The 22,131-nt window shown below is 42.7% G+C and overlaps 1 protein-coding gene and 1 long non-coding RNA gene across 6 annotated transcripts in view; one reads left to right on the forward strand and one right to left on the reverse strand.

Annotated features, from left to right (window-relative positions):
* The window catches only part of LOC112260156 (FAST kinase domain-containing protein 3, mitochondrial), a 31,907-nt gene that overhangs the window by 6,729 nt on the left and 3,047 nt on the right, over window positions 1-22,131 (forward strand). For 2 of the 4 annotated variants that reach the window (XM_042328522.1, XM_042328523.1), the window contains exons 3-10: window positions 5,660-6,135; window positions 9,865-10,702; window positions 10,998-11,313; window positions 12,217-12,404; window positions 14,146-14,294; window positions 19,804-20,020; window positions 20,322-20,481; window positions 20,624-20,715. In XM_042328522.1, the coding sequence (XP_042184456.1) occupies window positions 9,907-10,702; window positions 10,998-11,313; window positions 12,217-12,404; window positions 14,146-14,294; window positions 19,804-20,020; window positions 20,322-20,481; window positions 20,624-20,715 (1,918 nt within the window). In that variant the 5' untranslated portion in view covers window positions 5,660-6,135; window positions 9,865-9,906. The remainder of the gene's footprint in view (window positions 1-5,659; window positions 6,136-9,864; window positions 10,703-10,997; window positions 11,314-12,216; window positions 12,405-14,145; window positions 14,295-19,803; window positions 20,021-20,321; window positions 20,482-20,623; window positions 20,716-22,131) is intronic. The other 2 variants (XM_024435050.2, XM_024435052.2) reach the window with 1 other exon arrangement.
* LOC112260158 lies at window positions 1,027-4,300 on the reverse strand. 2 transcript variants are annotated; one of them, XR_002954991.2, is made up of 4 exons: window positions 3,926-4,300; window positions 3,650-3,714; window positions 2,570-2,641; window positions 1,027-2,368 (listed from the first exon to the last, which is right to left on the reverse strand). It is a non-coding gene; the product is annotated as an uncharacterized LOC112260158 (long non-coding RNA). The 2 variants fall into 2 exon arrangements; XR_006084300.1 differs by having other exon boundaries at window positions 2,570-3,714.

Below are 22,131 nucleotides of genomic sequence, written 5' to 3' on the forward strand. Positions count from 1 at the left end.
AGTGGTTTAATTTCAAGTTACTGTACTGTTAGCTAGCTAACGTTAGCTGGCTGGCTCGCTAGCTAACGTTACGTGTATGATTTTATTATTCGTATCTCAGAGCTATGGGTCTCAACCACAAAATACACATTTGTTATCAATAGTTATTTCAAATCTAAAGTGAAAGTAAATCTTCAATATTTTGGATAATATCCTTCTTACCCAGAGTCAGACGAACTCATAACATTTTTGTCTCTGCATGCAGTTTGAAGGAAGTTGAAGGTAGCATAACGTTAGCTTAGCACAATGCTGGAAGTCTATGGGTATCTACTAGCCAGCTCCTCCAAAAAGCAGGTTAATAGACCTAACTCCTCCAAAGTTGGGTGGTTAGCACTTTGTACTCTTAAGTATTCTTTACAAGTCTATATGAAATGATTATATTTTTATTTAAATTAGTTTGTTTGAAGAAAAAAACAATTCCGAACTATCTATCTCATCCGCTGTGATGGTGGGCTGGCTCAAGGATAGGCTGTGCATGAGTGTCAACACCGCTTCACAGTTTCAAACGTGTTTGCTAGATATCAAGTAAGCAAAGTGTGAGAAGACATCAACGATAAACCCTACAGAAGAAGAGTACATCAACAGACTCATTGCTCGTCCAAAGCAATATTTTTTACCTCACAGCAGTGACTGTGAAGATCGTTAACACTGCTGGGAGTATTTTCAAGCTACTGTTACAAGCTAGCTTACGTAGCTAAGTGTGATAAGACTGGTTTTACATCTATAGACTACCATCACCTGTCCAATATCAAGAATGGTTTGTGGGTGTGCTCTAAAAAGGTGCGTTTAAAAACCAAGAAAGTCGTTGGCTATAATCTTTAACAAACTTCCATTGAATGATCCGGACCAATTGAAACTATGGCTAGTTACCCTGAATGTAGCTAACACTCCGACCAAGGACCTCCAAAGTTAGTAGTGTTAGAGTTGCGTAAATTCAAATCTGGTATCAGGATAAATATGACAATGAGTCACCGATTTGTATATGTATTTTTTATTAGCTAAGCAATAAATGGCAAATGCAACTTTTGTATATACGGGCTCACTGGAATACCACGCAGGGCAGAACAGGGAACTGACAGTATGTACGTAAACAGTTGTTCTTATACTGTGATAGGCCAACAGATGGGTTGGAACAATGTCTATCACAGTAGAGGCTGAGCGTGGTTTAGACTTGCTCAGCCTATCGCAGGCGCTCAGGCGGGTCCCTGCCTCTTGACTCTTCTTGGTGTCCTCTCTCCGTCGATGTATAGATTCCTACTGTTCTGGTATCACCCAGAGAGAATAAAGTAGACGGCACGGGTCAAAATTTTGATTTATAACCCTGTGTCCATGATGACGTATACAGGTCCAAATATGGGCCTCCGGCCAGGACATCCTGTTCCTGTGGTCACGTGTTAGAGGGTGTGTTATTTTATATCTATATTGCATCCTATTGCAAGTTGTCATGCTGATTGATGTCTAGGGACCTGGTTGAACTGGGGGGGTTCTGTGTTTGAACTTTTGAAAGAGTATGGCCCCACACCCCCCCAGTTTTATTGTCCTTATGGTTGCTATCTATGAAGCAGGAGTGTGTGTGTGTGTTAGAAACAAGGTGTGTGTGTGTGTGTGTGTTAGAAACAAGGTCGCTTGGCATTGTGTCCATTTCAAGCTTTCAACAACAATTAAACAGCCATCTAAATAATGTTTCTCAGCCTAGTTTCCTATTTAGTTCTCTTTATATGTACATGCACAGAGCTTCCAGATGGCTCCAGACTAAGGATTTTCAGTGCATGTACACCTGGGGAGATTAGAACCCCAAAGAAAATATCCTAAAGGTAATTTCAGATGCAGGTTTATCATGACAGCCTCTTTATGAAAGGCCTTTACTTATGGCTAAACAGCTTCTACACAGCTTATTAATTAATGCTTTGGGATAAAATCAGGTCTTTCTAGGAGGGCTTAAACAAATCTACAGTGAAACAAACATGTACACTTTACACACATTTATTGACTTTTAAAAATACCACAGTAACATGACAGAATTTGTGCAAATGCGATGAAATCTGCTAGTGGATATTAAATGTACAACAGTAGTATTCTGTAACAAGCAATACGTGTTAAATATGTGGCACAGGCAATCATGACAGCCTCTTTATGAAAGGCCTTTACTTATGGCTAAACAGTTTTCTACACATCTTATTAATTAATGATGTGGGCATACCCAGGATTTACATGCAGGACGGTTGATCTACACATGGAGGGAAAACTTAGAGTTTTGATGGAGCGGGCAAGCGTCTTTGCGATGGTGAATTCGAAATGGATAATGATCAGGGCTAACCAGCCCCTTTATCTGTAAGAAATAGTACAAATGTTGAATTATAACTTGTGTTAAAATGTATGTACTAAATATTTTGAAATAATTCATTGGTTTTAAAAATGTATCTCACGCTTTAACGATAGGGGAAGCAGTAATTTCATATTTCGGTTTAGAGGGTTATTAACTTTATGGAAAACAATATTCACACTATGTAGATTATAAACATGTACATACATAGAGAGCCAACACATCAAGATCTAACAGGGATGAGTGGGGATTCATAGTACAACAGGAGTCTTCTGTAACCTGCAATATGTGTTAAATATGTTTTACATACATCCACGACTGAATGGTTTCACAAACTCCCTTTAAAGGTTTTGTAAGAAAGTTGTAACAGGCCTCATTCAACAGTCTAGAGATGAACCTAGAGACACCAAAACATCAACGTTTAGAGCAGCTTGGAGATTATTACCCATGTAAGTGGGGAGCAAAGAGCGGATTTACCCAACTCTGTACAAACCCCGACACAGGGTATGATAACTCTGATGTATACGTCTAATGATTATTATAGATGTTTACAACTGAGGGAGTTGACAGTAGGTCAATGAGATGTATAAAGGCAAATTGACATAATGGACCTCAAAGACCAACAGCCTACTTTATAATATAGAATGCAGGGGTGTGTACTGAACATGTACCCTTTATAAAACAAAATGGTCTACGGTCAAATGCATCTATAGTTTTTAATGAAGTGGTCGCTGCATTCATTTAGATTATTTCAACATAGTCTAGATCAGTCCACAGAATGGAACACTTATCAATTAACCAACGGGAGTTACCGGGAGTTACCCATGATATACACTATTAGTTTCTGGGAAATACATCCTTGTTCCTATCGCTTCTAGCATATTTTATTTTGACCCCATTTATGAAAGCTCACCCTTCCAGGAAAACATAAGTTTGTTCCCCCACAACGTAGAACAGTTATAACAATCACATATGTGTGGATTATGTCTGGATTTAGGACTAGCAGAGCATACCTCTAAAGCAAAAAGCACAGGGATGACAGTTGAGAAAATGTTGCATATACATTTTTTAGTATCTCAATATTGTGTTATGTTGGTAGGTCTAATAAACAAATATATTGTATACATTGATAATATTATTTTGTCAGAAATTCAAGCCGTTGATACAGTTGTGTACTCTTATCGCCCGCCCTGCTGATCGTGCTCTATCTGAACTACATTATGTTTTCATTATTTTGCATCAAATATTTATGGACCTTAAATTATTATAGAATACACAATATCTCACCCTTTAACGATAGGGGAAGCTGTCTTTTCTCTCACGCCAGGGTCTGTCGCAGAGAAATGTAATGTCTGGAAAAAATATGTATTATTTTATAGTCTTTCCTACAATGGTATGTTATAAACATTGTAGGCCTCCAACTGCAGGCCTCCAATGTTTTTACATAAAACACTAATGATGCATGTTTAAATATTAGTACAATTTGGTAATTCTAACATGTCTTTAAAATGTTTGTACTAAATATTTTGGAATTAAATCCATGGTTTTAAAACAGTATCTCACCCTTTAACGATAGGAAAATGTCCTTTCCATCCATCACCCCGTTCTGTCGCGAACAACAACAAAAAAAAGACACGGAAAATCAGGGTGCGTGCGTGCGTGTGATGGAGCAGCAGGAGTGTGTGTGTGCGTTTCAAAAACAAAGGGTGTGTGTGTGTTCAACAGGGGCCCAAGCATGTAGCCCCATTCTATCTGTAGAGAATCGTTTGAAACCAAGGTGTGCACTATCATGCATACGGCATGTCAAGATATCTGCCGACCGCCCGGGGTTAAACATTGATATCTCTAATCAGCGCCCGGTGCCCCCCACCCCAGGTTGTAGACAAAATGTCTCCACATCCCCTCCTGTTGTTTGAATTCACTGCCTTTGTTCTCTAAACCAAATATACAGGGTGTTGCACACATGATATCTCCCGAAAAAAAAAGGTGTCAAGAGGTGCCATAAAACCTAGCGCTCAAACAGAGAAATGGTTCCAATTTTTTTTAGAGGCATATCATTCGGATAGCATCGAACGACTCAATTTATGACTTACCCTCGAAAGCTTCCATCGTTACAAGAATACACGAGCTGTATGAAAGCTAGAGGGCTTTGAAAGCAGGGATGTTGAAACATAAATGGGCTGTTCCTCTCACAGAGACCACAGTAATCACAACTACTTTGGGGTTACTGCGAACCACATCAATGAAATCTGGAAACTGCATTCACACGCTCTGGCGGTAATGAAGACCGAGGCACTATGCTGAAATGTGCGCCCGGCATTTCATGGATATAGCAAAGCAGTGGAACATTGAAAACAAAGTAACCACAGTTTGCACGGAACATGATTGCATCTGCGAGACATCTGGCTTTTGTGTGCAGTGCATGACAGGTCTTAAGTCTCCAAAGGTCCATCGGTGTTCCTACAGAACAGCGGGTTCGACAATACCCGGCATTTCAAACACAGCGCACCAAACGCTGCAGATCTATAGGACAACAGCAATTTGCAAATGTGCTAAAGGAGTCACTCGCACAAGATGTTACAACAAGATGGAATTCCACTCTAGAAATTGTAAAGCATGTCCACAGAAACCAACAACCACTGAGAGATGCTCTGGGCCAACAGAAAATGAATATCACCATGCCAACCACAGCTGACCTGGAGAAACACTACTGAAGCCCTGCAGGTAATATTCTTTATCTCACTATTAGTGTTATAATAAGGTGCGTGCGCTTTAAATGTTTAATTTATTTTACCTTTTTATTTAACTAGGCAAGTCAGTTAAGAACAAATTCTTATTTTCAATGACTGCCTAGGAACAGTGGGTTAACTGCCTGTTCAGGGGCAGAATGACAGATTTGTACCTTGTCAGCTCAGGGATTTGAACTTGCAACCTTTCGGTTACTAGTCCAACGCTCTAACCACTAGGCTACCGTGTGTGTGTGTGTGTGTGTGTGTGTGTGTGTGTGTGTGTGTGTGTGTGTGTGTGTGTGTGTGTGTGTGTGTGTGTGTGTGTGTGTGTGTGTGTGTGTGTGTGTGTGTGTGTGTGTGTGTGTGTGTGTGTGTGTGTGTGTGTGTGTGTGTGTGTGTGTGTGTGTGTGTGTGTGTGTGTGTGTGTGTGTGTGTGTGTGTGTGTGTGTGTGTGTGTGTGTGTGTGTGTGTGTGTGTGTGTGTGTGTGTGTGTGTGTGTGTGTGTGTGTGCGTGCGAGAATAACATGTCTCTTACAATTGACTGAAGTGATTTTGAATTCTCTTTCAGTGCCAGTACTTGACTTTACTTCTGGGAAGAGAGTTGTACTTTTCCTGCTTGGTGGTGTTGCCTGTTCTGTCATCTCCTTCAGGTGATGGAAATGACACTGCCTACATGGTAAGATTCAAGCTGTCATTCACAACAGACCTGGAGAAACACCAACCTCACATGGCTGGAGATTGCCACAGCACTCGACCGGAGGTTTTAAGGACCTGAAGTGCCTTCCTAGACCTGAGAGGGGTGAAGTGTGGGCTTTGGTCAGCAACTTGCTGAAGGAAGAGAGGCCTGCACAGCAACTTGATAAAGCAACAGTCAGAGCTGCTAAAGAAGAAAGCTGCTTCTGAGTTCTTCTGAGTCTGACTCTGATGAATAGGAGGAGTCCATGGAGAAATGTATGGAATGTTACAAAGCAGAGCCCAGCATCATCATGGAGGACTGTCCACTACAGTGGAGGTCACAGCATGCAGGGCCTGCATTGCACGAAGGTACCTGGCATCTCCTGCTATGTCAGTACCTTGTGAGAGGTTGTTTTCACTTTCTGGGCGTATCCATCCTGCCAAAGACAGAGCAGTTTTATCATCTGAAAATGTCAACAGGCTTGTTTGTCTTTGCAACTGGCTCAATGAAAATAAATAGGACGACTGAAGTGTATGGTCACAGGTTTATGTTCAGTTGAATTCATGACGTTGGACAAGTTTATGGTCTTTGTATCCATAGAGCCAGTTATTTTTTTTCTTGAGAATTTATTAGGGAGCATTTGTAGGCCTACTGGGAGCATTAGTAAGTTACAGTACTTTTGTGCTGCTTAACTTGTTTATGGTGAATATGCCATTAAAAACATTCTGATACAGAACCTTTTTTGTGATTCAGGCCTACATGTCTATAACTCAATACACAGCTTTTTTTTTTTTAATTTATGGAAAAATCTTTATTTAGCACCAAATTTGAGCAAATTAAATATGTGCGATTTAACTGCAGAATTTAATGCGATTGAATTATTTTTATCACTTGACAGCCCTAATTACTTCATTTAGCTAACATTTGATAGATAATCCAGGGGTTCTTATCTTTGCCTCGATTCGGCACTCGTCCAGCTCATCATGGCATTTGCAGTGCTTTGTGATAGCCACATTAGCAGCTAATTAGCGTTTCATTTTGAGGGGTAAATACAGGTGAATATACTGATAAGTGTTGATGAATCGATACAGGAGACCAAGTTAAAACACTGGACAGGGTGGATCAGGTATAGTAAAGGCAGTTTATTTTAACAGTGTAGAGATATCTGGCAAAGCGTGCACGGACTCTCGTTCGTCTGGCTCATAGGGAACCTTCAGAAAAAAGCCCCGATACATTGTGTACAGTCATTTTATTCATGGGTATGACGTAGGTAGATTCTGGTAGATCAGGCCTCTGGTAGGTTGCTGGTAGTTGATTGGCAGTTCCCTCCAGACTGGTGTCAGCGTCCCATTGGCAGTTGGAAGAGTTCTTTGTCTTTGGAACCCATCCCCAGGAGAGGGAATGAGTGTGTGTAATGTGTGTGCGTTCTTGTCTTGGCAAGTCAAGTCTGTGTGTCCTCGCAGTGAGTGTGTGTAATGTGTGTGCGTTCTTATCTTGGTGTCCTCGCAGTGAGTGTGTGTAATGTGTGTGCGTTCTTATCTTGGCAAGTCTGTGTGTCCTTGCAGGCTAGCACCTGTGGCTAGGATGTCTCCTGTTTTGACAGTGTTGTGGATGGTTTAAGTGAGTGTGTGTGTGTGAGAGATATCCTGTTATGAGGCCTAACATGTTTTACTGTGAAAATACGTTGCTATGTGTTGTCTTAGTTATAGCAATGTAATAGCAGTAAGCTGGTCATTTGCATAAGAAATAGTACTTCATTACATAAGTCACGTTGTCGGAGAGAGATTTACACGGTTATCAAAACCCCTTGCCAGGGTAAACCTTCACGTAACACAGCCCTTATTTTACGTATCCATTTGGACCAGCAGGTATGGGCTGCTGCTTCCTTCCAGTTCATTTTTGGGGACAAAGAAGGTATCTATTACTCCATGATTGATGAGCGCAGAAAAGTCCTCTGGGTTTGTTACACAATCTGGGTGCGCTGCCTTCTACGCCGTAGATATCAAGGGACCTAATCGATGGCAGTAACAAGTCCCACTGTGCAGCACAAGCAGTTGTACCATCAATCCCCCTTAGACCGGCTCCCGCTGATTCAGCCCCCCTCTGTGCTCGCTCAGCGTCCAACTACACAAGTACTCTTCAGTAAATTCTGGCTTAGATAAATATGTCTCTGAATAAAACTATTCTTCTACCACAAAGTCTGACATTATTTATTAACTGTGATGATGATGATTTGCCAATAAGCAAGTTAGCTACTAGAGTACGCAACAGCTGGCTGCATCCTGGGAGTTGTTTACGAAACCACACCAAGTCTCCGCAGAAGAGAGCGCAAGCAGAACCCAAAGTAGTCCGTAAATGAGGAAGTTGATAGAATCTCGTTTCTTACGATTATCAGTCAAATTAACTAATTTATTATATATTAATTACTACAATGTATTCAGATCCCTTTAGTTACGTTACAGCCTTATTCGAAAATTGATTGTGCAGATTGATGAGGTGGAAAAAACAATCTATGCATTTTATTTTTATTTTTGCAAACTTAATTTAAACAACTGCCTTGTATGACGCTACAAGCTTGACACACCTGTATTTGTGGAGTTTCTCCCATTCTCTACAGATCCTCAAGCTCTGTCAGTTGGATGGAGAGCGTGCTGCACAGCTATTTTCAGGTCACTCCAGAGATGTTTGATCCGGTTCAAGTCTGTGCTTTGGCTGGGCCACTCAAGCTCATTCAGAGACTTGTCCCAAAGGCTCTCCTGCGTGGTCTTGGCTGTGTGCTTAGGGTTGTTGTCCTGTTGGAAGGTGAAACTTCGCCCAAATCTGAGGTCCTGAGCGCTCTAGAGCAGGTTTTCATCAAGGATCTCTCTGTACTTTTCTCTGTTCATCTTTGCCTCAATCCAGACTAGTCTTCCAGTCCCAGCAGCTGAGAAACATCCCGACAGCATGATGCTGCTGGCACCATCCCTTTCAACATAGGTATGGTGCCAGGTTTCCTCCAGATGTGACATTTGGCACTTAGGCCAAATAGTTCAATCTTGATTTCATCAGACCAGAAAATCTTGTTTTTCATGGTCAGAGTCCTTAAGGTGCCTTTTGGCAAACTCCAAGCCGGCTGTTGTGGCTTCCGTCTGGCCACTATACCATAAATGCCTGATTGGGGGAGTGCTGCAAAGATGGTTGTCCTTCTGGAAGGTTCTCCCATCTTCACAGAGAACCTTGTAGTGCTGTCAGAGTGAATATTGGGTTCTTAGTCACCTCCCTGACCTTCTCCCCCGATTGCTCAGTTTGACTGGGCGGCCAGCTCTAGGAAGAGTGTTGGTGGTTCCAAACTTCTTCCATTTTTAAGAATAATGGAAGCCACTGTGTTCTTGGAGACCTTCAATGCTGCAGAAATCCCCCAGATCTGTGTCTTGGCACAATCCTGTCTCGGAGCTCTACAGACCATTCATTCATTCTCATGGCTTGGTTTTTGCTCTGAGATGCACTATCAAATGTGGGACCTTATATACTGTAGACAGGTGTGTGCCTTTCCAAATCATGTCCAATCAATTGAATTTACCATAGGTGGACTCCAATGTATAAATTAGCAAAAAATCCTAAAAACCTGCTTTTGCTTTTTTGTTATTGGGTGTTTTGTGTAGATTGAAATTTTTTTTTTATTGAATCAATTTTAGAATAAGGCTGTAACGTAACAAAATGTGGAAAAAGTCAAGGTCTGAATACTTTCCGAATGCGCTATAGGTATAGCTTTAAGACTATAAATTATTAACCACCCAGCTTTGGACTAGTTGGGTCTATTTCCCTTCTTTTGAGAGGAGCTGGATAGTAGATACCCATAGATTTCCAGAAATTGCATTAAGTTAATGATATACTACCTTTAAACCGCACACAGACCAAAAAATGGTATACATGAGTTGGTCTGACTCTGGCTAAGTAGGAAATTACCCAAAATACTCAAGCATCCCAATGTCACCCCTAGTGTGTACATGTATTTTGTGACCCTCCAGGGATTCTCACACATTCTAAACTGGAGTGTTTTATTTAGCCTATTCGTTCCATCTTCTCTCCTCTCTCTGTCCCTTCCTTTCTCCCTGTAGGTGTAGTGTGCAGTGCCCCAGCGGTGGACTAGCCCGTGTACTATGCTGTGGCTGCACTCCGGCCCGGGCCTCCTGAGCTGCGGCAGCATCATCATCCCCTCTCCCCTCTGCCCACGACACGCCTGCCGCCCTAGTGTCCTTGCCCTCGCCGGCATGTACGCTACCCGCCTGTACAGCTCAGGAGGTGGGGGAGGAGGAGGGGGAAAGCCAGGGCACTGGCCGGGCCTGGGGGGTAGAGGGCTGCCCATGCTGGAGAACCACCACCCCCACCACGTGCACCCTCCAACCCCCAGCTACCCGCCCCTCTACCAGGGGCGCCCTGACCCTCACCGGGGGCCCCACTTCCACAGTCACCATCACCAGCAGCACTACCACCCGCACCTGCCCCCCTCCTCCGCCTCCCCCATCCCTCTGTACACCCACCTGCACCACCACGCCACTGTTGGCGCCGCTGGCAACAAGAAGAAGACGTGGAACTTCATCCACGAGAAGATGAGCTACGACACCTTCTTCACCATGAAGAGGCTGATAGAGCGCTCGCATCGGGGCGATGAGGTGCTGCGCTGGGTGACGCAGAACCCGGGCAAGATCTCACACAACCACTACCCCATCGCCCTGCAGAAGATCGGCCAGCTACTACAGGCCGGGGCTGCAGGAGGGGGCGGTGGTGACTCGGAGGCAGCCCTGGTTCCCAGAGCCGGTGGAGGAGCTGAGAACGAAGGCAGACAGATCCTGGAGCACCAGGATTTCCAGACACTGTGCAAAGCCATCGTGAGCGACTGTGTCAAGTTCGACAACTTCAGCATCGTCAACTGCCTGTACGCTGTGGCTGCACTAGGTGAGGCTAGGTGGTCGCATGGAGGCAGTTTGAAAGTAATATTGCTAGTGCAGGTTAATCATCGTTTTTATGCATTTGATATTATGAATGAGACATGAACATAGTGAAATGGCAATTACTAATTTAATTTCTAATTACTGGTTTATACGTGTTTTCAATTGTTTTCTTATGGATATGAAAGGAATTATTGTACATAACCCTGAATGCAATATTCTGATATATAAAACGGACTATATTCCTTCTAAAGAAATGAAGTAAACTAAAAACTCCCTGAACTTCCCATCTCCTCCTCTAGGCCTTCCCAGCGACTCGCAGGTGGTGCAGGTGCTGGAGGCAGAGTCACAGTCGCGGCTGGACCAGTTCAACCAGAAGGATGTCTCCATGGTGTTCAGCTCCAGCATGAAGCTGCACCCCAGCAGCCAGCACCCCCTGACCGAGGCCTGCCTCGCAGGCTTGGAGAAGAACCTGGAGCGGGAGCGCCACCCGCAGACCCTCTTTCTGCTACTCTCCTACTACCGGCTCAAGTGGCACTCGCTGCAACCCACCGACACTACGGCGGCCGGGAACGTCGCCAATGTACGCCCCAACCCAGAGCAGCTTCTGGCCAACAGGTAGGTTTGGTATGATGGTTAATTACCTGTTTAGGGTAATATAGACAAATGTATACAACTTTACATGTTATATTGGGTTCTCTTGTTTGTAAGAGGTCCATTCATAATTCATGACTAGCCATCCAAGTAGAGGCAATGCAGGGTTATGAAGTACAACTGGGTTGCTTTCGATAGACAATGTTAGAGTCATGCCAATTTTGTTTACTGAACACGACACAGGTCTAGCGTGATGAGTTCCCGAGTGTCATTTCAATAATTTCAATGTTGGTTATCACTACCAGTATCACTACTTACACACCGTCATCTGCTCATCTATCACTCCAGTGTTAATCTGCTAAATTATAATTACTTTGCTACTATGGCCTATTTATTGCCTTACTTCCTCATGCCATTTGCACACACTGTATATAGACTTTCTTTTTTTTTCTATTGTATTGACTGACTGTAGGCTTGGTTATTCCATGTAACTCTGTTGTTGTTTCTGTCGCACTGCTTTGCTTTATCTTGGCCAGGTCGCAGTTGTAAATGACAACTTGTTCTCAACTAGCTTACCTGGTTAAATAAAGGTTTAATAAAAAAATAAAATACAAATTATTGTGATAAAGCAGTAATTGCGATACTTGGCGATAATGGCTTTAATCGTCATACTTGGTCAAATCTTGATAACCGCTTTTATCACAATAATTTACTTTGTATCATGATTCCAAATTCCACCATTGTCAGTTTTGACTAGGTGATATACAGCTAAGACCGGAAGTGACTTTTTCGCAGCAGGTTATGAGAATTAGGTTACGGTTAGGGCTAGTTGAAATGCTCTCTTAACCAGCTACGAAAATTCACTTTCACTTGTAGCTGTACTCCATTTAGTAACAACCACCATTGTCCCGCTCTACCTACCAACAGGAAGATCCTGCGACTGGTCAAACACACACTGGCTAGCGTAAGTGGTGTGCGCGACCCGGAGATGGCGCTGCTGGATGAGATGCTGGCTGTGTGTGCACGTGAAGCTAGCAACAAGAGCCTAGAGCTCATCTTCAGCTCGCACCTCTTCTACCAGAACAGGCAGGAGAGGTTTGTGTGCAGCCTGGCTGGTGAGTTTTCCTTTCCTCCCTTCCCCTCCTCTGCCATTATCTGGCAGCTGTTTAATCTGTCGATTTCTACATACAGTATATCACAAAAGTGAGTACACCCCTCACATTTTTGTAAATATTTGAGTATCTTTTCATGTGACAACACTGAAGAAATGACACTTTGCTACAATGTAAAGTAGTGAGTGTACAGCTTGTATAACAGTGTAAATGTGCTGTCCCCTCAAAATAACTCAACACACGGCCATTAATGTCTAAACCGCTGGCAAGAAAAGTGAAAATGTCCAAATTGGGCCCAAAGTGTCAATATTTTGTGTGGCCACCATCATTTTCCAGCACTGCCTTAACCTTCTTGGGCAAGGAGTTCACTAGAGCTTCACAGGTTGCCACTGGAGTCCTCTTCCACTCCTCCATGATGACATCACAGAGATGGTGGATGTTAGAGACCTTGCACTCCTTCACCTTCCGTTTGAGGATGCCCCACATATGCTCAATAGGGTTTAGGTCTGGAGACATGCTTGGCCAGTCCATCACCCTTACCCTCAACTTCTTTAGCAAGGCAGTGGTCGTCTTGGAGGTGTGTTTGGGGTCATTATCATGTTGGAATACTGCCCTGCGGCCCAGTCTCCGAAAGGAGGGGATCATGCTCTGCTTCAGTATGTAACATGTTGGCATTCATGTTGGCATTCATGGTTCCCTCAATGAACTGTAGCTCCCCAGTGCCGGCAGCACTCATGCAGCCCCAGACCATGACACTCCCACCACCATGTTTGACTGTAGGCAAGACACACTTGTCTTTGTACACCTAACCTGGTTGCCGACACACACGCTTGACACCATCTGAACCAAATAAGTTTATCTTGGTCTCATCAGACCACAGGACATGGTTCCAGTAATCCATGTCCTTAGTCTGCTTGTCTTCAGCAAACTGTTTGTGGGCTTTCTTGTGCATCGTCTTTAGAAGAGGCTTCCTTCTGGGACGACAGCCATGCAGACCAATTTGATGCAGTGATGCAGCGTATGGTCTGAGCACTGACAGGCTGACCCTTCACCCTCTGCAGCAATGCTGGCAGCACTCATACGTCTATTTCCCAAAGACAACCTCTGGATATGACGCTGAGCACATGCATTCAACTTCTTTGGTCGACCATGGCGAGGCCTGTTCTGAGTGGAACCTGTCCAGTTAAACCGCTGTATGGTCTTGGCCACTGTGCTGCAGCTCAGTTTCAGGGTCTTGGCAATCTTCTTATAGCCCAGACCATCTTTATGTAGAGCAACAATTCTTTTTTTCAGATCCTCAGAGAGGAGGTGCCATGTTGAACTTCCAGTGACCAGTCAGTATAAGGGAGTGTGAGAGCGATGACACCAAATTTTACACACCTGCTCCCCATTCACACCTGAGACCTTGGAACTCTGAGTCACATGACACCGGGGAGGGAAAATGGCTAATTGGGCCCAATTTGGACATTTTCACTTAGGGGTGTACTCACTTTTGTTGCCAGCAGTTTAGACATTAATGGCTGTGTGTTGAGTTATTTTGAGGGGACAGCAAATGTACACTGTTATACAAGCTGTACACTCACTACTTTACATTGTAGCAAAGTGTAATTTCTTCAGTGTTGTCACATGAAAAGATATACTCAAATATTTACAAAAATGTGAGGGGTGTACTCACTTTTGTGATATACTGTATATATTATATTATTCTATAATTTCCAAGATAAGTCTGCTCTTTTCTCAATAGAGCAACTGCCTGAAAAAGTGGACAGCATAACCCCATTCACCATGGCCCTCATTGCCAAATACATTGCCCGCCACCGGCTCAGAGAGGTTCGACTTCTTGACACCATCGCTGATTTTCTGGTCAAAAAGGGTGAATACCTGGACAGCAAGGTAAGGAGGCCCACTCATCTCTAGAAAATCTGTCATACATTTAAACCACTGAGCAACTCCGGTGTTGTGACTGTGGGTGTACTCTATCTGTTTATTGCTGCTTATTATTGGGCATACTGTTTTTTTATGAATGGCTATTATTACACCTGAAATGTTGGTTATTTACTAGGGATGGGGGTTTGAAATCATTTCACTATTCGAATAGTAACATAAATTTTTGTCCGATATCTGGATACGTGCTAAATACATGTTGTTTTTTTAACTTGTGTTTTTAACCTGAGCACTGCTGCGTGAGGGAGAGAGACTGCCACTGCCGAGGGGCCGGTGTGTGCGGGAGAGAGAGACGCAGTAGCCACGGCAACTATAACCAAGGCTAGCTAAATTGTAGCAGTCACAATGTTATTTATCATCCCATATAACAGTGCCTGTCTTGACTGGAGTTGCCCAGAGAAGCTAAGCTAGCTAGGCTAATTGAGGCTACATGCTGCGCTTTCTCCCCAACCCCATTCAGATAAAACAACAGCTTATCTGTTGGTTGCTCATTGTAGCCTACTCCTTCTCATTTCGCAAATGTTTAATTCCCTCATTTTATTCCATCTTGCATTGCATTAGTGAACTTTCACTCCACTTGCTACACACTCAGCCTCTTTAATGCTTTCATTGGCCAACATGAACAATCTACAGATGTGAAGGCTGCCTTTTTATGGGGCGCACATCATAGAAACTACATAGTCGTTTTATTAAATTAATCATTTGAATATCATTTGTATGTCATCAATGCAGAACTATAGATTTCTTACATACTCATTATTATTATTATTATTATTGTGGGGCTTGCGAAACAAGAGTCCCCACTTAAATCTTATACATACTACTTATTATTATTTTACATTCAACTCCTCTAACACCGTTTAAGCTAGAAATGCAGTTCAAATTTTAAAACGTGTAGACTGGTCTGGATTGAGTTTTTGCCCATCTTCATTCACTTTCATGGGACTTTTTTCAACATTCTAAATTGCCCCCATTGTGACATCACTTCCAACATTCCATTTCCTGTAAATGCAACTATGCAACTTTTGACACAAATCGGCTACTTCGACCACTTCGCCAACAACTTCGACAAGTTAGAACATCTACTTCTCTGCTTTTCAAATCTGTTTGCGGAAAAAAATATCTGCTACGCATCTAACGATACTGCTGTTTACAGTAACACATTTCTTTTACCAACTTTTTCCAAATGCTGTTTTTGACCACCCCCAACAAGTCAGAAACGTAGGGCATATACAATCTTCCGCTACTTCTTTGCTTTTCAAATCCGAAAACAGATTAGGAATAGCTCCTAGCAATCAATAGATAGAGCTGCTTTAGTAACTCATCAACTGCTTTCTTTTATAGATGCACCAAGTCATCAGAAACTAGCAGATTCATTACTTACCAACAACAGCTGCAAATTTCAATAAAATAACATAAAGTTTGAAGTTTACTTTCCTTGCTTTGCCCAACAACACTATCATGAATCTAGCAAAAAAGTTTTGTGGGTCAGAGTGCGGTATTCATTTAGCTTCATTGCACAAATGTTTGTTAGCATGTTCCTCAGTGGCTTTAGCCGTGGAGGGAGCAGGCCTGCCAAGGCAACTGTTTGCCTAACAAACACATGCCTCGGAGGGAGAAAACTCTTTTTAGCTTGACAAATTCCCATGATTTGTGAATCTGTTTTAAAAAATCGATCAGCTCCAGCGCATGCCCCATTCTCTAAATAACTGGCTATTTTGCCTGTCTGTAAAGAAAAGGGTGGGCTGTACGTTGATCCTGCTGCTCTGATTGGATACAACGAAGGTGTCTACTGAACACAACCACACAACTACTGACCACGATTATTGACAACAACAATACAACTGCTGACCACAACTACACAACTGACCACAAACACACAATTACTGACCACAATTACTGACCACAATTACTGACCACAACCACATACAGACAGACCATAAATCCTGATCACACCGCTACTAACCTACTGACTACGACTACTGACCACCCATCTTCTGACCACACAACTGATCATGAATACAACTACGGACCACAACCACCCAACTACGGACCACAACCACCCATCTACTGACCACAAACACATAACGACTGACCCCTAATGACCATGCCTACTGACTACAACTACTGACAACAACCACACACTACTGAACCACTTAACTACTGAGCAGAACGACACAACTACCTACCACAATCACTTGCCATTAAACTACTGACCACTGTCAACAACTACTGTCCACAACCACACGACTACTGACCACAACCATTGACAACAACCACATACTACTAACTACAACTATTGACCATGACTACTGAACCACACAATTACTGAACCACATAACTACTGACCACAACCACACAACTACTGACCACACAACTAATGAACAAAACAACTACTGACCACAACCACATGACTACTGACCTCACAACTACTGACAACAACCACTGACCACAACCACACAACTACTGACCACAACCACACAACTACTGACCCACACAACTGATCACAAACACAACTACTGACCACAACCACACAACTACTGACCGCACCACAACTACTGACCGCACCACAACTACTGACCACAACCACACAACTACTGACTAATATTTCTGAAGAAATGTCCATTTGGATATTTGACACATCCCTATTATTTACACACATTGTGGGCTCGTACTTCTGACACCTTGTAAACAGTGGACGCTACTCCAGAGTAAAAGCTATAAATTATGCTTTATTGACATTTCTCAAAGCATAGAATTAACAATACATTATTTCCCCATTCCACGATAGGCTCTGCTGCCCCCTAGCTGCTGCACAGCTATTTTCAGGTCACTCCAGAGATGTTCGATCGGGTTCAAGTCCGGGCTTTGGCTGGGCCACTCGAGGACATTCAGAGATTTGTCCCAGAGCAGAATGCTGTGGTATCCATGCTGGTTTAGTGTGCCTTGAATTCCAAATAAATCACTGACCGTGTCACCAGCAAAGCACCATCACACCACCTCCTCCATGCTTCACGGTGGGAACCACACATGCGGAGATCACCCGTTCACCTACTCTGCGTCTCACAAAGACACGGCGGTTGGAACCAAAAATCTCACATTTGGACTCCTCAGACCAAAGGACAGATTTCCACCAGTTTAATGTCTAGTGCTCATGTTTCTTGGCCCAAGCAGGTGTCGTGGAAATGAATACTGAGAGAGAATTTTGTAATTTCTTCAAACAATCATCTTTATTTAATATCGATTAATTACTGCAATAATGATACTAGTCAACCCGAGCAGCCTAACCCTTACATACAATTCAGAGTTATTATGTAGCTGACACTAAAGATGCTTAGTCATGGCTGGGTCCACCCCTCCCTGGCATCCAAACACATTAGAAACGAAGTAAAGAATTCCACAAATTAGGCTCACCTGTTAATTGAAATGCATTCCAGGTGACTCATGAAGTTGGTTGAGAGAATGCCAAGAGTGTGAAAAGCTGTCATCAAGGCAAAGGTTGGCTATTTTGAAGAATCTCTAGATTTGTTTAACAGTTTTTTTTGTTTGCTACTACGTATGTTATTTCATAGTTTTGATGTCTTCACTATTATTCTACAATGTAGAAAATATAGGGAAAAAAGGGGGGGGGGGAACTGGAATGAGTAGATGTGTCCAGATTTTTGACTAGTTCTGTATATACACTACAATTCAAAAGTTTGGACTCACTTAGAAATGTCCTTGTTTTTGAAAGAAAAGCAAAAAAAATTGTTCATTAAAATTAACATCAAATTGATCAGATATACAGTGTAGACATAGTTAATGTTGTAACCATTATCAGCAACCATCACTCCTGTGTTCCAATGGCGCGTTGTGTTAGCTAATCCAAGTTTATCATTTCAAAAGGCTAATTGATCATTTTGGCTCTAACCAGAACAGAAAGAGTGGGAGGCCCTGGTGCAGAACTGAGCAAGAGGACAAGTACATTAGAATGTCTAGTTTGAGAAAGAGACGCCTCACGAGTCCTCAACTGGCAGCTTCAATAAATTGTACCTGCAAAACACCAGTCTCAAGAAAAAGCCCTATCTCAGACTTGGCCAATAAAAATAAAAGATTAAGATGTGCAAAAGAACAGACACTAGACAGAGGAAGATTGGAAAAAAGTGTTATGGTCAAACGAAGTTTGAGGTGTTCGGATCACAAAGAAGAACATTCGTGAGATGCAAAAAAATGCAAAGATGCTGGAGGAGTGCTTGACGCCATCTGTCAAGCATGGTGGAGGCAATGTGATGGTCTGGGGGTGCTTTGGTGGTGGTAAAGTGGGAGATTTGTACAGGGTAAAAGGTAGCCTTCCTTCAAGATATCACTCCACTTTGCCATGCCATACCCTCTGGACGGCGCTTAATTGGAGCCAATTTCCTCCTACAACAGGACAATGACCCAAAACACAGCTCCAAACTATGCAAAAACTATTTAGGGAAGAAGCAGTCCGCTGGTATTCTGTCTATAATGGAGTGGCCAGCACAGTCACCGGATCTCAACCCTATTTAGCTGTTGTGGGAGGAGCAGCTTGACCATATGGTATGTAAGCAGTGCCTATCAAGCCAATCCAACTTGTGGGAGGTGCTTCAGGAAGCATGGGGTGAAATCTCTTCAGATTACCTCAACAAATTGACTACTAGAATGCCAAAGATCTGCAAGGCTGTAATTGGAGGATTCTTTGACAAAAAGCAAAGTTTGAAGGACACAATTATTATTTCAATTAAAAATCATTATTTATAACCTTGTCAACATCTTGACTATATTTCCTATTCATTTTGCAACTCATTTCATGTATGTTTTCATGGAAAACAAGGACATTTCTAAGTGACCCCAAACTTTTGAATGGTTTTGTGTGTGTGTGTGTGTGTATCTATAAAAATATGAATTGTTTTATATATTTTCCTTTTATTTTTCCCTAACCCTACCACCCCTCCCCTGTTTGGAGTAAACTAATGGACAACACCACTTAGGCTTCTACATCCAGTTTATACATACTATATACATTTTACAGACACAATAGTTATCTTTTGTTTGTTTTTAGTCCCATCCTTCAGCTACTTTCTACAACTCCCCTCTATCAATAAAGACCATCCCTTTTTGATTACTATTTGCCATATATTTTGCTGTGATGTTTCACAAACTTTCTGAACCTTTCTATTCTCAGTTTCTACAGATTGTAAATTAAAGATACATTGTTTTGCTAAGAGTATTCTTATATTATTGATCGATTGACTGACTTTTTAAAATCATCCAGCACTGCTATTTGCCGAGTTAGCTCCTGGTAAATGTTGCAATTTTTCCAGACATTCCTGAACCTGCGACCAAAAACAAGCTGCATACGGACAGCACCAAAACAAATGATCTAATGATTGTCTCTTCGCAGCAAAAATTGATACTTGGTAATATCACGAAAATGGCTTTTCTCTTTTCCCCACAGGTTATCCAGAAGCTGGTGTTCCCCTTCAGCCGGATGAACTACCTGCCGTCCAACAAGGTCCAGTTCTTCTCCAAGCTGGAGGTGGTGCTGGAGCTTAAGGCCCTGAGCTCCCCGTTAGCCACCGTCAACATCCTCATGTCCCTGTTCCAGCTGGGCCACTTTCCCGGCCTGGTGCTGCACAGGGTCTTCTCCACTGCCTTCATCAGCAACGTCACCAGTGAGTGACACACACACACACACACGCGCGCATAAAGTGATCATGCAACATCAAAGAACAGCTGTGTTTCATGTCTTTTGACTTACCCCTTTCAGTAGACACACTAAACCTCAAGCTGACCCCTAATAAACAACTAATGAACACGCACATAAATGAACTGATGCATGAAGTGGAATAGTACCCCACATACCCCAACTCAATCCCATTCAGTTGTATGTGATTCATTTTAATGATCGGCCATTTTAGACAGTTACTCTCGCTCATGTCTTTGTTTCTGTGGATCTTCTTCCCCCATTTGTAGACAGTCCTTATGCTCTCATCGTGCTTCGCTACTTGTCTCTGTTGGACGCAGCGGTTGAACTGGAGTACCAGGACTACACCGGTCCACGGCTCCAGGACCTGCACAAGGTGCTCATGTTTGACCATGCGCTGACCGCTGATGAGGTCAACCGCAAATACAGGTACGGTGCAGTCCTAGAGTGATTGGTTAACCAACTGTTAGTTGGTGCATGGTCATCTATTTTCTTTATTGAATTATGTCTGCCCTTTCATTGCAAATCCAAGTATCTGGTTGACATGAGTGTATTTGTGTGTGTTTTTCAGCTACAAGGGTCTTGTAGCTGAAGCCCTCAGACAATTGGTTGGAGAGCATGGCTACAAGCAAGATGAAGTCCTGGCCCCTGGGTATTACACAGGTACATTGAACAAACACCAGATTGTGTGTTAAACCCAACAGCCACTGTAAGATAGAGACCTGCACGGGTCAGTTTTTTTTGAGCCGCACCTGCCCCACGCCTGCCTTTATCAATTCCAAACACCACCCGACACCAGGACAGATTTTTCTCAACAACCCGACCCACCCAAATAGAATTGTTCTGAGAGCTGATCCGTGACACACCAAATAACACTTTATTTAATTGTTTTAGATTAGGCTAGTAGGCTATTTTTCCTCTCCCTGCATTAATTAATTTGTCTACATGTAGAATCAATATTGGGATAAAGGAAACCATGGCATGAACTAAGAACAATATATTTTTATTTTCACAATGAGATGCGGCACATTGACAACTTGAATCGCTCTGGGGGGAAAAGCTTGTTCTAATTAGCTTTCTTAACGAATTAAATCCTATAGCCAACAACAAAACAACACATTAACATTTAATATGATAATCAAATAGTTTAATTGAAACTTAAGTAAACAATTCCCAGAATCGAATATAGGCTGCAAAAATACATTTATTTTGTAGGCTATAGCCTTATTCAAACCTTTACCAGCCGCACTTGAACTTTTAGTTAACCCTTATTTTACCAACTAAGTTGACTGAAAACACATTCTCATTTGCAGCAACGACCAGGGGAGAGGATGGGAATGAATGAGCCAATTGGAAGCTGGGGATGATTAAGTGGTCATGATGGTATGAGGGCCAGATTGGGAATTTAGCCAGGACACTGGGGTTAATACCCCTACTCTTACGATAAGTACCATGGGCTCTTTAGTGACCACAGAGAGTCAGGACATCTGTTTAACTTCACATCTGAAAGACTGCACCCCAAACAGGGCAATTTCCCCAATCACTACCCTGGGGATATGTTTTTAGACCTACTGGCCCTCCAACACCACTTCCAGCAGCATCTGGTCTCTCATCCAGGGACCAACCATGCTTAGCTTCAGAGGCAAGCCAGCAGTGGGATGCAGGGTGTTATGTTGCTGGCAAATAAACTTGATGTGGCCTGCGTAGCCTATGGTCTAAATGAACAAAAGCCTGAATTTACATAATTCACTGATAATAAACTGAATTAGCCTATAGTAAACAAATACGAGCTTGCACTTTTTGCAGGCTGTGTATCCATCTACTGGGTTATTGTCCTTGCCCACAATGACTCCAAAATCCTTCCAAACCGGAGATTTCACTCACGTACCACCTGTTTCCACTATGGTGTATTTCATAACCTTTCTATTTCTCCAGTTACGTTAGCCATTTTCACGTGAGCTACGCTAGCCAGGAAAAGTAGGCCAAGCTTGGCAACGTATTCTCACGACAGTTCTCTGATTCACTGTGTACATCGCTTGTGCCCTACAGTATACAGCTTTGGAAAAAATGTAAGAACAC

This window comes from Oncorhynchus tshawytscha, linkage group LG10, assembly GCF_018296145.1.
Source record: "Oncorhynchus tshawytscha isolate Ot180627B linkage group LG10, Otsh_v2.0, whole genome shotgun sequence".
Classification (NCBI taxonomy): Eukaryota; Metazoa; Chordata; class Actinopteri; order Salmoniformes; family Salmonidae; genus Oncorhynchus; species Oncorhynchus tshawytscha.